We start from the raw sequence: 14,407 nt of genomic DNA on the forward strand, positions 1-14,407 counted from the left end.
CTGTGGCAAGTGGGAGTTGTAGTTCATAGAATCATAGAATCATAGAGCTGGAATAGACCACAAGGGCCATCGAGTCCAACCCCCTGCCAAGCAGGAAACACCATCAGAGCACTCCTGACATATGGTTGTCAAGCCTCTGCTTAAAGACCTCCAAAGTAGGAGACTCCACCACACTCCTTGGCAGCAAATTCCACTGTCGAACAGCTCTTACTGTCAGGAAGTTCTTCCTAATGTTTAGGTGGAATCTTCTTTCTTGTAGTTTGGATCCATTGCTCCGTGTCCGCTTCTCTGGAGCAGCAGAAAACAACCTTTCTCCCTCCTCTATGTGACATCCTTTTATATATTTGAACATGGCTATCATATCACCCCTTAACCTCCTCTTCTCCAGGCTAAACATGCCCAGCTCCCTTAGCCGTTCCTCATAAGGCATCGTTTCCAGGCCTTGGACCATTTTGGTTGCCCTCCTCTGGACACGTTCCAGTTTGTCAGTGTCCTTCTTGAATTGTGGTGCCCAGAACTGGACACAGTACTCCAGGTGTGGTCTGACCAGAGCAGAATACAGTGGCACTATTACTTCCCTTGATCTAGATGCTATACTCCTATTGATGCAGCCCAGAATTGCATTGGCTTTTTTAGCTGCCGCGTCACACTGTTGGCTCATGTCAAGTTTGTGGTCAACCAAGACTCCTAGATCCTTTTCACATGTACTGCTCTCAAGCCAGGTGCCACCCATCTTGTATTTGTGCCTCTCATTTTTTTTGCCCAAGTGCAATACTTTACATTTCTCCCTGTTAAAATTCATCTTGTTTGTTTTTGCCCAGTTCTCTAATCTGTCAAGGTCGTTTTGAAGTGTGATCCTGTCCTCTGCGGTGTTAGCCACCCCTCCCAGTTTGGTGTCATCTGCAAATTTGATCAGGATGCCCTTGAGTCCATCATCCAAGTCGTTGATAAAGATGTTGAATAAGACCGGGCCCAAGACAGAACCCTGTGGCACCCCACTAGTCACTCTTCTCCAGGATGAAGAGGAACCATTGATGAGCACCCTTTGGGTTCGGTCAGTCAGCCAGTTACAAATCCACTGAGTGGTAGCATAGTCAAGACCGCATTTTACCAGCTTCTTTACAAGAATATCATGGGGCACCTTGTCAAATGCCTTGCTGAAATCAAGGTAGGCTACATCCACTGTGTTCCCTTCATCTACCAGGCTTGTAATTCTGTCAAAAAACGAGATCAGGTTAGTCTGACATGACTTATTTTTCAGAAATCCATGCTGACTGTTGGTGATCACAGCATTCCTTTCTAGGTGCTCACAGACTGTTTGCTTAATGATCTGCTCCAGAATCTTCCCTGCTATTGATGTCAGACTGACTGGGCGGTAATTATTTGGGTCCTCTCTTTTCCCCTTTTTGAAAATAGGGACAACATTTGCCCTCCTCCAGTCTGCCGGGACTTCGCCTGTTCTCCAGGAATTCTCAAAGATGACTGCCAGTGGTTCTGAGATCACATCTGCCAGTTCTTTTAATACTCTTGGATGCAGTTCATCTGGCCCTGGAGACTTGAATACATCTAAACTAGCCAAATATTCTTGTACTATCTCCTTAGTTATTCTGGGCTGTGTTTCCTTTGCTGAATCATTTGCTCCAAATTCTTTAGGTCGGGCATTGTTTTCTTTATCGGAGAAGACTGAGGCAAAGAAGGCATTGAGGAGTTCAGCCCTTTCTGTGTCCCCTGTTTGCATTTCACCATCCTCTCCTCTGAGTGACCCCACTGTTTCTTTGTTCTTCCTTTTGCTACGAACATACCCATAAAAGCCTTTTTTGTTGCTTTTAACCTCTCTAGCAAGCCTGAGTTCATTCTGTGCTTTAGCTTTTCTGACTTTGTGTCTACACGTGCTGGCTATTTGTTTGAATTCCTCTTTGGTGGTTTCCCCCCTTTTCCATTTTTTAATCTTAACTCAGTTAAAAGTTCTTTAGATAGCCACCCTGGCTTCTTTAGGCACCTTCCATGTTTCCGTCTCATTGGTATTGCCTGACGTTGTGCTTTTAGTATCTCCCTCTTAACAAACTCCCAGCCATCATGAACTCCCTTTCCTTTTAGTATTGTTGTCCATGGGATCTCACCCAGCACTTCCCTCAGTTTTATGAAGTCAGCTTTCTTAAAGTCAAGAAATTGAGTCCTAGTATGCTTGGCTGCTCCTTTCCGCTGTATAGTAAACTTCAGAAGAGCATGATCACTCACGCCTAATGATCCTTCCACTTCTACCCTACTAACCAGGTCATCAACATTGGTTAGGACCAGATCTAAAATGGCTGTTCCTCTTGTTGCTTCTCCCACTTTCTGGACAATGAAGTTGTCTGCAAGGCCAGTGAGGAATCTGTTTGACCTTATGCTCTTGGCTGAGTTTGACGTCCAACAAATATCTGGGTAATTGAAGTCCCCCATTACTACTATCTCCCTTCCTTTTGCATGCTTGGCCATCTGTTCCAGGAAGGCATCATCTATGTCCTCCGTTTGGCTTGGGGGTCTATAGTAAACTCCCACATTGAGGTCTCTGTTATTCTTCTCTCCCTTAATTTTGACCCAAATGCTCTCACTTTGGCTTTGAGGATCTAAATCTTGGATCTCTTCACAGGTATACACATCCCTGACATATAACGCCACTCCTCCTCCTTTCTTGTCTGGTCTGTTTCTCTGAAATAGATTGTATCCCCCCATTATTACATTCCAATCGTGGGACTTATCCCACCAGGTTTCAGTGATGCCTATTATGTCATATTTAGTTTGCTGTACCAAGAGCTCAAGCTCATCTTGTTTATTTCCCATGCTTTGCGCATTAGTGTACAGACATTGAAGTCCATTAATCATTCCCCCGTGTCTCTTATTTAAGGATTTTTTCCTCCCACCATTTTTGCTCCATTTGGTCTATGACATTTGGATGATCATCTTCATTAATTGATAGACTCCTACCTTCAGGAGCACTGTCTCCCTCCCCTACATTAGTCAGTTTAAAGCCCTCCTGATGAAGTTTCTGAGATTTTTGGCAAAAACATTTCTCCCAACCGTTGTGAGGTGCAGCCCATCGCTCGCCAGAAGTCCATCTTCAAGAAACTGCAGTCCGTGATCTAAGAATCCAAACCGTTCCTGTTTACACCATTTGCGAAGCCAGCTGTTCACTTCCACTATTTTCCCCTCTCTCCCTGGGCCACGTCGTTCAACTGGGAGGACAGATGAGATGACAATTTGTGCATTTAGTTGCTTCAATTTCCTGCCGAGAGCCTCGTAGTCTCTTTTGATCTTCTGGAGGCTATTGCTTGCAGTGTCATTGGTTCCCACATGAACCAAGAGGAAGGGGTATTTGTCAGTGGGTTTTATGATTCCTTGCAGTTGTTCAGTTACATCTTGGATCTTAGCCCCGGGGAGACAGCACACTTCCCGAGACATCTTGTCAGGCCCACAGATCACTGTTTCTGTTCCCCTCAGTAGGGAATCCCCAATCACCACTACACGCCTCCTCTTGGGTTTGGTAGGGGTTCTTCCGTGAGCTGTCCGTTCCAAGGTCGCCTGCACATTCCCTGAGGACTGACTTTGCTGCTCGTCTTCATATACCTGATTGACTGTAATGAGGGAGAGATCCTCAAATGGAGTCTGCTCTTCGTCTTCCATGCTAGGGGAGAGAACCTCAAAGCGATTGTGTATTTCTAAACAATCAGAGTGAACCCTGGGCCTCCTACTTCTTTGAGTCACGTTTCTCCATATATCTGGCTCCTCTGTTGGTGAACTAGCCTCCTTCTCAGGGGAGTCCCCTGTCTCCTCCTTGGTGGAGACGGTGTGCTCTGTTGCTTCCAAGAAGAGCTCCAGCTCTCTAATTCTTTGGAGCGTAGCTACACGTTCCTCCAGTTGCTGGACTTTGTCTTTTAAGAGGGCAATCAACATACAATTGCTGCAGGTAAAGCTGCCTGCAACCTTTGGCAAGATGGCAAACATTGCGCAGGAACCGCAGGCGACTGCAGCTGTTCCCTCCCCTTCCATCTTGAGATCGTGTCGTTGGGGGTGGCTACAGAGGTCCTCCATCATAAAAAGCTTGAAGACAGGACAAATAACTTCCTGCACACACACAAAAAACCCTAGGTCTCCCCCAACAAACGTTTGAGACTAGCTCCCCTAAATCTAAAAGATGGAAAACAGCTAATCAGCCACAAAGAAACACACAAGAAAACCCTTTTTGCTCCTTCTTCAACTGCTGCCCTCCAAAGTCTGATAAGCTCCTCCCACAGCTAATCCCCTGCCTCAACAGAAACCCTGCCCCCTCTGACCTTTACACAGGGAAAACAGCTAATCAGCCACAAAGAAACACACACACACAAGAAAACCCTTTTTGCTCCTTCTTCAACTGCTGCCCTCCAAACTCTGATAAGCTCCTCCCACAGCTAATCCCCTGCCTCAACAGAAACCCTGCCCCCTCTGACCTTTACACAGGGAAAACAGCTAATCAGCCACAAAGAAACACACACACACAAGAAAACCCTTTTTGCTCCTTCTTCAACTGCTGCCCTCCAAACTCTGATAAGCTCCTCCCACAGCTAATCCCCTGCCTCAACAGAAACCCTGCCCCCTCTGACCTTTACACAGGGACAGGGAAAACAGCTAATCAGCCACAAAGAAACACACAAGAAAACCCTTTTTGCTCCTTCTTCAACTGCTGCCCTCCAAACTCTGATAAGCTCCTCCCACAGCTAATCCCCTGCCTCAACAGAAACCCTGCCCCCTCTGACCTTTACACAGGGAAAACAGCTAATCAGCCACAAAGAAACACACACACACAAGAAAACCCTTTTTGCTCCTTCTTCAACTGCTGCCCTGCAAACTCTGATAAGCTCCTCCCACAGCTAATCCCCTGCCTCAACAGAAACCCTGCCCCCTCTGACCTTTACACAGGGAAAACAGCTAATCAGCCACAAAGAAACACACACACACACAAGAAAACCCTTTTTGCTCCTTCTTCAACTGCTGCCCTCCAAACTCTGATAAGCTCCTCCCACAGCTAATCCCCTGCCTCAACAGAAACCCTGCCCCCTCTGACCTTTACACAGGGACAGGGAAAACAGCTAATCAGCCACAAAGAAACACACAAGAAAACCCTTTTTGCTCCTTCTTCAACTGCTGCCCTCCAAACTCTGATAAGCTCCTCCCACAGCTAATCCCCTGCCTCAACAGAAACCCTGCCCCCTCTGACCTTTACACAGGGAAAACAGCTAATCAGCCACAAAGAAACACACACACACAAGAAAACCCTTTTTGCTCCTTCTTCAACTGCTGCCCTGCAAACTCTGATAAGCTCCTCCCACAGCTAATCCCCTGCCTCAACAGAAACCCTGCCCCCTCTGACCTTTACACAGGGACAGGGAAAACAGCTAATCAGCCACAAAGAAACACACAAGAAAACCCTTTTTGCTCCTTCTTCAACTGCTGCCCTCCAAACTCTGATAAGCTCCTCCCACAGCTAATCCCCTGCCTCAACAGAAACCCTGCCCCCTCTGACCTTTACACAGGGACAGGGAAAACAGCTAATCAGCCACAAAGAAACACACACACACAAGAAAACCCTTTTTGCTCCTTCTTCAACTGCTGCCCTCCAAACTCTGATAAGCTCCTCCCACAGCTAATCCCCTGCCTCAACAGAAACCCTGCCCCCTCTGACCTTTACACAGGGACAGGGAAAACAGCTAATCAGCCACAAAGAAACACACACACACAAGAAAACCCTTTTTGCTCCTTCTTCAACTGCTGCCCTCCAAACTCTGATAAGCTCCTCCCACAGCTAATCCCCTGCCTCAACAGAAACCCTGCCCCCTCTGACCTTTACACAGGGACAGGGAAAACAGCTAATCAGCCACAAAGAAACACACAAGAAAACCCTTTTTGCTCCTTCTTCAACTGCTGCCCTCCAAACTCTGATAAGCTCCTCCCACAGCTAATCCCCTGCCTCAACAGAAACCCTGCCCCCTCTGACCTTTACACAGGGACAGGGAAAACAGCTAATCAGCCACAAAGAAACACACAAGAAAACCCTTTTTGCTCCTTCTTCAACTGCTGCCCTCCAAAGTCTGATAAGCTCCTCCCACAGCTAATCCCCTGCCTCAACAGAAACCCTGCCCCCTCTGACCTTTACACAGGGAAAACAGCTAATCAGCCACAAAGAAACACACACACACAAGAAAACCCTTTTTGCTCCTTCTTCAACTGCTGCCCTCCAAACTCTGATAAGCTCCTCCCACAGCTAATCCCCTGCCTCAACAGAAACCCTGCCCCCTCTGACCTTTACACAGGGAAAACAGCTAATCAGCCACAAAGAAACACACACACACACAAGAAAACCCTTTTTGCTCCTTCTTCAACTGCTGCCCTCCAAAGTCTGATAAGCTCCTCCCACAGCTAATCCCCTGCCTCAACAGAAACCCTGCCCCCTCTGACCTTTACACAGGGAAAACAGCTAATCAGCCACAAAGAAACACACACACACAAGAAAACCCTTTTTGCTCCTTCTTCAACTGCTGCCCTCCAAACTCTGATAAGCTCCTCCCACAGCTAATCCCCTGCCTCAACAGAAACCCTGCCCCCTCTGACCTTTACACAGGGAAAACAGCTAATCAGCCACAAAGAAACACACACACACAAGAAAACCCTTTTTGCTCCTTCTTCAACTGCTGCCCTGCAAACTCTGATAAGCTCCTCCCACAGCTAATCCCCTGCCTCAACAGAAACCCTGCCCCCTCTGACCTTTACACAGGGAAAACAGCTAATCAGCCACAAAGAAACACACACACACAAGAAAACCCTTTTTGCTCCTTCTTCAACTGCTGCCCTGCAAACTCTGATAAGCTCCTCCCACAGCTAATCCCCTGCCTCAACAGAAACCCTGCCCCCTCTGACCTTTACACAGGGAAAACAGCTAATCAGCCACAAAGAAACACACACACACACAAGAAAACCCTTTTTGCTCCTTCTTCAACTGCTGCCCTCCAAACTCTGATAAGCTCCTCCCACAGCTAATCCCCTGCCTCAACAGAAACCCTGCCCCCTCTGACCTTTACACAGGGACAGGGAAAACAGCTAATCAGCCACAAAGAAACACACAAGAAAACCCTTTTTGCTCCTTCTTCAACTGCTGCCCTCCAAACTCTGATAAGCTCCTCCCACAGCTAATCCCCTGCCTCAACAGAAACCCTGCCCCCTCTGACCTTTACACAGGGACAGGGAAAACAGCTAATCAGCCACAAAGAAACACACAAGAAAACCCTTTTTGCTCCTTCTTCAACTGCTGCCCTCCAAACTCTGATAAGCTCCTCCCACAGCTAATCCCCTGCCTCAACAGAAACCCTGCCCCCTCTGACCTTTACACAGGGACAGGGAAAACAGCTAATCAGCCACAAAGAAACACACACACACAAGAAAACCCTTTTTGCTCCTTCTTCAACTGCTGCCCTCCAAACTCTGATAAGCTCCTCCCACAGCTAATCCCCTGCCTCAACAGAAACCCTGCCCCCTCTGACCTTTACACAGGGACAGGGAAAACAGCTAATCAGCCACAAAGAAACACACAAGAAAACCCTTTTTGCTCCTTCTTCAACTGCTGCCCTCCAAACTCTGATAAGCTCCTCCCACAGCTAATCCCCTGCCTCAACAGAAACCCTGCCCCCTCTGACCTTTACACAGGGACAGGGAAAACAGCTAATCAGCCACAAAGAAACACACAAGAAAACCCTTTTTGCTCCTTCTTCAACTGCTGCCCTCCAAACTCTGATAAGCTCCTCCCACAGCTAATCCCCTGCCTCAACAGAAACCCTGCCCCCTCTGACCTTTACACAGGGAAAACAGCTAATCAGCCACAAAGAAACACACACACACAAGAAAACCCTTTTTGCTCCTTCTTCAACTGCTGCCCTCCAAACTCTGATAAGCTCCTCCCACAGCTAATCCCCTGCCTCAACAGAAACCCTGCCCCCTCTGACCTTTACACAGGGACAGGGAAAACAGCTAATCAGCCACAAAGAAACACACAAGAAAACCCTTTTTGCTCCTTCTTCAACTGCTGCCCTCCAAACTCTGATAAGCTCCTCCCACAGCTAATCCCCTGCCTCAACAGAAACCCTGCCCCCTCTGACCTTTACACAGGGACAGGGAAAACAGCTAATCAGCCACAAAGAAACACACAAGAAAACCCTTTTTGCTCCTTCTTCAACTGCTGCCCTCCAAACTCTGATAAGCTCCTCCCACAGCTAATCCCCTGCCTCAACAGAAACCTTGCCCCCTCTGACCTTTAACACAGGGAAAACAGCTAATCAGCCACAAAGAAACACACAAGAAAACCCTTTATTTTTGCTCCTTCTTCAACTGCTGCCCTCCAAACTCAAAACATCTGGAAAGCATCAGGCTGGCCAAAAGGTGTATTTTGAACCAGCAGTGTTAGGGAAAATATTGGGCAGCATTTGCTTATTTATTGAATTTATGTTCTGCCCAAATGAGCCCAGTGTAGTAAACATGCCACACACAGAATAAATGTTAAAGCATTCTAAAAACAGCTACGATTAAAAATCGGGGGGGGGGGGGGGGCTTTCTCTCATCCAGTGATCTCAGCATTGCTAGGAACAGTGTTCTTCAACCACCAAAAGTGCTGGCTAAACAAACATGTTTTCAAATGCCTCCTGAAAGGCAATGATGAGGGAGAAAGGCATAGCTCCCCAGGGAGGGCATTCCACAAAGAGGGAGCCACCACTGAGAAGGCCCTGTCGCTTGTGGGTGCCCAGAGGAACCTGAAACTCAGGTTTCATAAATTATAAAACAATTAGGTTACTTTAGGTCTTTCCACAATTGAGCTTAAACTGGCAATACTATATTCCAGAGCTAAGGAAGCTCTGTTGCCTCCCAGTGTTGCTGGACTACAACTCCCGTCTTCTGACCTTTAGCTATGCTGGCTGGGGCTGGTGGGAATTGGAACCCAACAACGCAGCTTCCCCACCACTGCTATTTTTCATGCAAGACCAAGCATGGCACTTCAGGGGGTGGACCATTTGATCTGATCCACCAAGGTTGTTCGTGAGAGGCTGTAAGGGCAGGGACTGGGAATCCTACAGCCCTACAGATGTTGTACAACTCCCATCAGCCACAGCCAGCATAGCCAATGGTCAAGGGATGGTGGGAGATGTAGTTAAGCAGCATATAGAGGGCCACAGAAGTTCTCCACTCGTCTCAGTGTTTTAAAATGCCAAACTGTGTGGTGGGGAGGGTTTATTTCAAGCGGAGAAAGGGATCAGGTTCTCTACCATGTCAGTTGCTTCTGCGCCATCAGACTCTTCTCTATCCTGACACTTTTCTCCCAGTCAGGCTCTTGGACTGGGAGTGAGCCCTGTCGGGAGAAAAGTAAGTGGAGTGGGGGAGACCTCAGCACCCTCTTTCCCATCCTGCCACTTTTCTGTGTGAAATCACAATCACTCACATACGTATGCACTCAGTCTTATTATGGTCACTTTTGTCAGTCTTGTACTGCAATGACTTTGCCACTAGAGGGCCTCCAATCCAGATTTATCCATTTGGAAGTCCTGGTGATGGTGGTTTGCTGATGCTCCTGTAAAGTGGCAGAGTTGTTAGTGGACTTGCATTAAACAATACTTGTTTCTCTGTCACTGGTGGTTCTATAGCTGCAGTGAGGAGGGAAGGATAATTGTAGCCTATGTACAAATGAATTGGAGGGATTCTCTGTTGTGTGCTCAGAAGCCACTGTTTACCAGTGAGTGCAATCCAAAGGAAGTTCTGTGTCCTAATTTCTACTGACACCCATTATTAGTGGTCTTTAGTATTTCAGATTAATTTAGCCAGTCTTTTTCAAGCTAAGGTCTCCTCCATTTTTCCTTGTGGAATGCTGTTGAGAGGCATACTCCAAAAGCAGATGGAGCCAGAGACCCACACAATCACACTCGCCCTCTCCTGCAGTGCAACAGAAGTTAGAAGAATCTCCTTAGAGGGAGCAGGTGGGATTGACAAGTTGAAGGGTGGTGGGCTGACTGGGAATGCTGGGGGGGGGGGACTGATTTGGTCACCAGGTTCCTGTCCCTGCCTTCGAAGAAAAGAGAACTGGGAGCAAGCTACAACAGCCTCTACTTTGAGGCAGCAGGATTAACTTCGAATCCATGAATTTTCCCAACTCTTGCTTATAAACCGTCACTACCGCACCTGCCCAGTCTCCTGTCCTAATAATTTATTGTTTCTTAAAATAAAATAAAAACCATTGTAGGAAAATGAAGATTGGAATGCTTTGATTCAAGATGCTCAGAAAAGAGGTGCCATCATCAAGACCTCCAGTGCCAAATACAATGTTCCTTGCTATGCAAGTGATGCTAAGAAGATCTTGAAGCCCATGGCAGTCCAGCAGAGCCAAACAAGGACAGGTGAGTGCAGCATCTGAGTTGCATGGAGCTCCTGGACGACATACCTGGCAATACTCAGCTGGTGCTCCTGCTCCAGGAAACAGTGAGGCATGGCCCTTGCCAGTATCTCAGGATTCCTCTTCCCTAAAGCCATTCCTTCCTACACAGGCTAAACCTGTCCAAGAGCTGGCCAAAAGATCCAGCAATGAAAGTGAAGGCCTCAGATGAATTGCTGGAAATCTAGGCCCCCCTTGATGCCAAGCGACAGAGGACAATGCAGTAGCCCCACAGTCCCTCCCGTATACTCAGAACCTTTTATTGTGGCTGCTGGTGTACCTTGCTCCACAGCCTTTTCCTGGATTGCAAGGTCATCTGCCTGAAAGATAATGCATTTTGAGTGATTGTTTTCTATATCATGGAGAGTTAGGCAGCCTGCTTCCTGTGCTGTAAACTTCAAGAAATCACACACTGTAAATGTTGGGTGTAGTGTATATTTGTACGGCATGTAGAGAAACTTATCTTTTAGAGGTGAAACAGGCCTGGCTGTGGCCACAGTTAAATCACATGCCCCTGGGGCGAGTGTCCTGACATGTGCCTTGTCACATGCAAACAGCTCACCATGAGAATTTGGCTTGCTGGTGTCTCAGGTTAGCATGTCCACCCCTCATTGGGCCAGCACGCCTGGGTGAGTGCTGAAGTTGTTCCTGCTGCCATATTTCTTTCTGGCCCTAAAATTTAATTTGGCGAGAGCGACACCACTTATTTCTTAGTTCACATTTTTATTCTTTTGTATACATGATAAAAATATTTATAGATAATAATTTGAAAAGAAGGCACTGTGTACATAATGTTGCAACAGGGAACATAGCAGGCATTTCATAGAAGTGATTTGTGCAGATTTCTGCAAGTGTAAAAGATGAAGATTTCCTTTTGCATTGGATCTGCTGCCACTTATGAGCCAAGGAGCCATGGGCCAAGTGCATCCTCACATTGCAGCCTCCCCGACAAATTGACATCCAGCAGTCTGGCAAGATGAGCTTTGGCAGGAGAGACTGTAATCTAACCTGGTGCCTTCCAGATGTTTTGGACTACAATTCCCATCAGCCCTGGCCAGCTGTATGACGCTGAAACTGATGTGAGAGCGCAAAACCTTCACTGACTGGGGCTGATGGGAGTTGTAGTCCAAAACATCTGGACAGCATCTGGTTGGAGAAGTTTGCAGGCTGGAGAGGACTGTTGTTATGATTATCACTGATGTTTTGGAATGTGTTTCTAATGTACATCGCCCTGAGATCTTTTGATAAAGGACAGTATATCGATCAAATCATTATTATTGCTACTACTCTGACAGTTAATTCTTGGTTTCCTTCACATAGAACAGGAGATCAAAAAATGCTATTCAGCAAAGTGTTCGAGCAGCATTAACATTTTGGTACAACTGTCTGCTTCTTCAGTGTAATAGCTGAAATGTAAATTTAAAAGTACATTTACATTTTTTGAGAAAAATAAAACCGAAAGTAATGAAATACAAATTGTTTTCACAATATGTTCTGCTTTTTCTGAATTGTATGTGTGTTGGCCTCAGAGATGATTTTTAATAGAGAGGAGTTCCCTTCAGCTATTTCCCTCATGCTCTCTCTTGTGTCCAACTTGTGAAGTAACCTCAGTGGCCTTACAACTGTTTAGTGTGCTGTACCCAAGGTGGTAAGGTCAAAGGAAAGGAGCTAGACAAAGAATGATCCAATAAGTCCTCAACGGCAGAACAGGCGGGTGATAATGGTATGCTACAATGGCTGTGAGGGCGGATGAAGGCTGCAGCAGATAAGAATCTACTGGTTGTCGTGATTACTCAGGCCATCAGAATAGAGGCTTACTGCGAAGACTGCACGTTGGTCAGCGTGCACTGATCTACACACACACAAAACAAATTCACAAACAGGCATCTTCCAAAAGCCAGTCCCAAACCTGTTATGACCAATTAGGTCCTTTTAATCTGTTTACATGTTTAGCATAGATGAGACCCAGTACACTCTAGGAAGGCACAAGTAAACCCCAGACAACCAATACTGGATTTTCTCTATAACAGTGCTTTATTGATCAACAAACATGACAAGACAGGGAACATGCACTCAGTCATATACGCATCCATACATCTCCCATACTCACCACTCTTCACTGAATGGGCCAGATTCAGTAAGAGTCACGGGTGACCAGACGCCAGCGCTGTCAAATGTCTGGCACGCAACTGAGGCTGGAGAGCTTTGTCGTTTATACACCTTGTTCATTTGATGTGTGGCATTACACAACTCCTTGCTCCTTGTTTTTAGCATCTCATATCCTTGTCCTTGGCACCATCTCACAACTCTTATCTGAATGTTGTGTAAAGTTTTGCAGCCCACCTCCAAGCCTCCTTGCTGTACTGTTCCCGGCACACACTGTTTTTGCCAAAACAATGTGATGTTTTCCACATTCCATTAGCGCTTATACATTTTTGTCTACTTGAAGAAGCCATGGTCCGATCTGAAAAATACAAATATTTAGGTTACAAAACTATGAAAAATTAAGTTTGCAAATCAATAATTACCATGTGCTTAGGGTAGATCAACGTGTCAGTGTCCACTTATCCCCAGTGTAAATATGACATATTGGCAAAAGTTGGAAATTGAAAGATAACTATAGCACGTGCACAAAAATTGATTTCAAATTTGAAATCAGCATTGAAAGAACATAAAAGAACAGTTGAAAAATCTCATGCAACAGAAAATGGAAAAAAAATGTTCCCCAGTATACTGTGTATCCCAAGGGAATACATTTTTTTGCATACCTCCAACTGTACATAGATATACATATTCAATGCTATATAAGTCACTTACATTTATACTCATATTGTACTACTTTGGCTATGTGTTTAATAAAATATTGAATTCTTGCATTGTGAAAAACAAAGCTTATGGTGAAAAGTGAAAAACATGAATTAAACTAGAGCTTACAGAACAAAACCAACTTCAGATATGAAAACAGCACGTCAAAATTAGGTTAGAACAACTGCAGCTGTCAATGCAAAAAAAAAAAAAATGTTTCCCAGTGTTAATACACTCCAAGATAGCTAACAAGATTATACCTCAACACAGGCTTCAAGAAAGGAAACCAAGGCGTAAAATGAACACTCAAGCCCTTCAAGATCCTATTAAGCAGGATTGCTTCCAAACAACTCTTAAGGACCATCTGTTTTCAGAATTCCCTGATAACATCGAGGAACACTGGGCCAAGCTAAAAACATCCATTAGTGCAGCCTGTGAACAAATTATTGGATGCTGTAATGGTTGCTAAGGGGTTGCTCGTGCGTAAGCAGGTGCCTATCTCCCTGGCTGGGTGCAAACACCTGGCTGGGTTGCCTGAGTGAACCCTTTCTGTCTGGACAGCCACTCACCCGTGGCTGTCTCAATCGCTGGCAGGATCCGTCAGTGGGCGTTTCTTAAACTTCTTCCAGCAAAGAAGCTCTTTGACGCCTAGTCTCCGCCTACCCTCTCTGCGCGAAAGCCTTCTGCGCAAGGAGGGCGTGGGCAACGGAGGACCCCTACTCTCCCCGCTGGTCCCCGGCAAGGAGTCATGGGACTGCCTCGCCGCATCCTCCATCTGCCCCCCTTCTCCACTGGTGCTACACTGATTCTCTTCCCCAGAAGATGGGCTGCTCCTCCCGATCCCTGGACACTCTCTGGAATCCCTCTGGCTTTTGCGCTCCCCCTCCAGTACTGATGGCAGTTCCCTGACAGATACCAAACCAAGAAACACCAGGACTGGTTTGATGAGAATAACAGTGAGATTGAACGCCTTATGAACAAGAAAAGGAAGGCCTTTCAGACCTGGCAAAGAGATAGAAACTATGCCACTAAGTAAAAACATGCCAACACTAAGGCCGAGGTTCAAAGAAGAACCAGAGAACTAAAGAACACCTGTTGGATAAAAAAAAGCTCAAGAGATCCAAC

At 46.2% G+C, this 14,407-nt stretch overlaps 1 protein-coding gene across 3 annotated transcripts in view; it reads left to right on the plus strand.

Moving 5' to 3' along the window:
• LOC309523293 (putative helicase senataxin) overlaps window positions 1-11,953 on the plus strand; it is a 314,428-nt gene extending 302,475 nt beyond the window's left edge. For 2 of the 3 annotated variants that reach the window (XM_082207067.1, XM_082207069.1), the window contains 2 exons: window positions 10,289-10,442; window positions 10,605-11,953. In XM_082207067.1, the coding sequence (XP_082063193.1) occupies window positions 10,289-10,442; window positions 10,605-10,630 (180 nt within the window). In that variant the 3' untranslated portion in view covers window positions 10,631-11,953. Of the gene's footprint in view, window positions 1-10,288; window positions 10,443-10,589 lie in introns of all 3 variants that reach the window. The other variant, XM_082207068.1, reaches the window with a different exon arrangement.
• Window positions 11,954-14,407: the final 2,454 nt, after the last annotated feature.

The sequence above is a fragment of the Podarcis vaucheri genome, assembly GCF_965113315.1.
Source record: "Podarcis vaucheri genome assembly, chromosome: W".
Lineage (NCBI taxonomy): Eukaryota > Metazoa > Chordata > Lepidosauria > Squamata > Lacertidae > Podarcis > Podarcis vaucheri.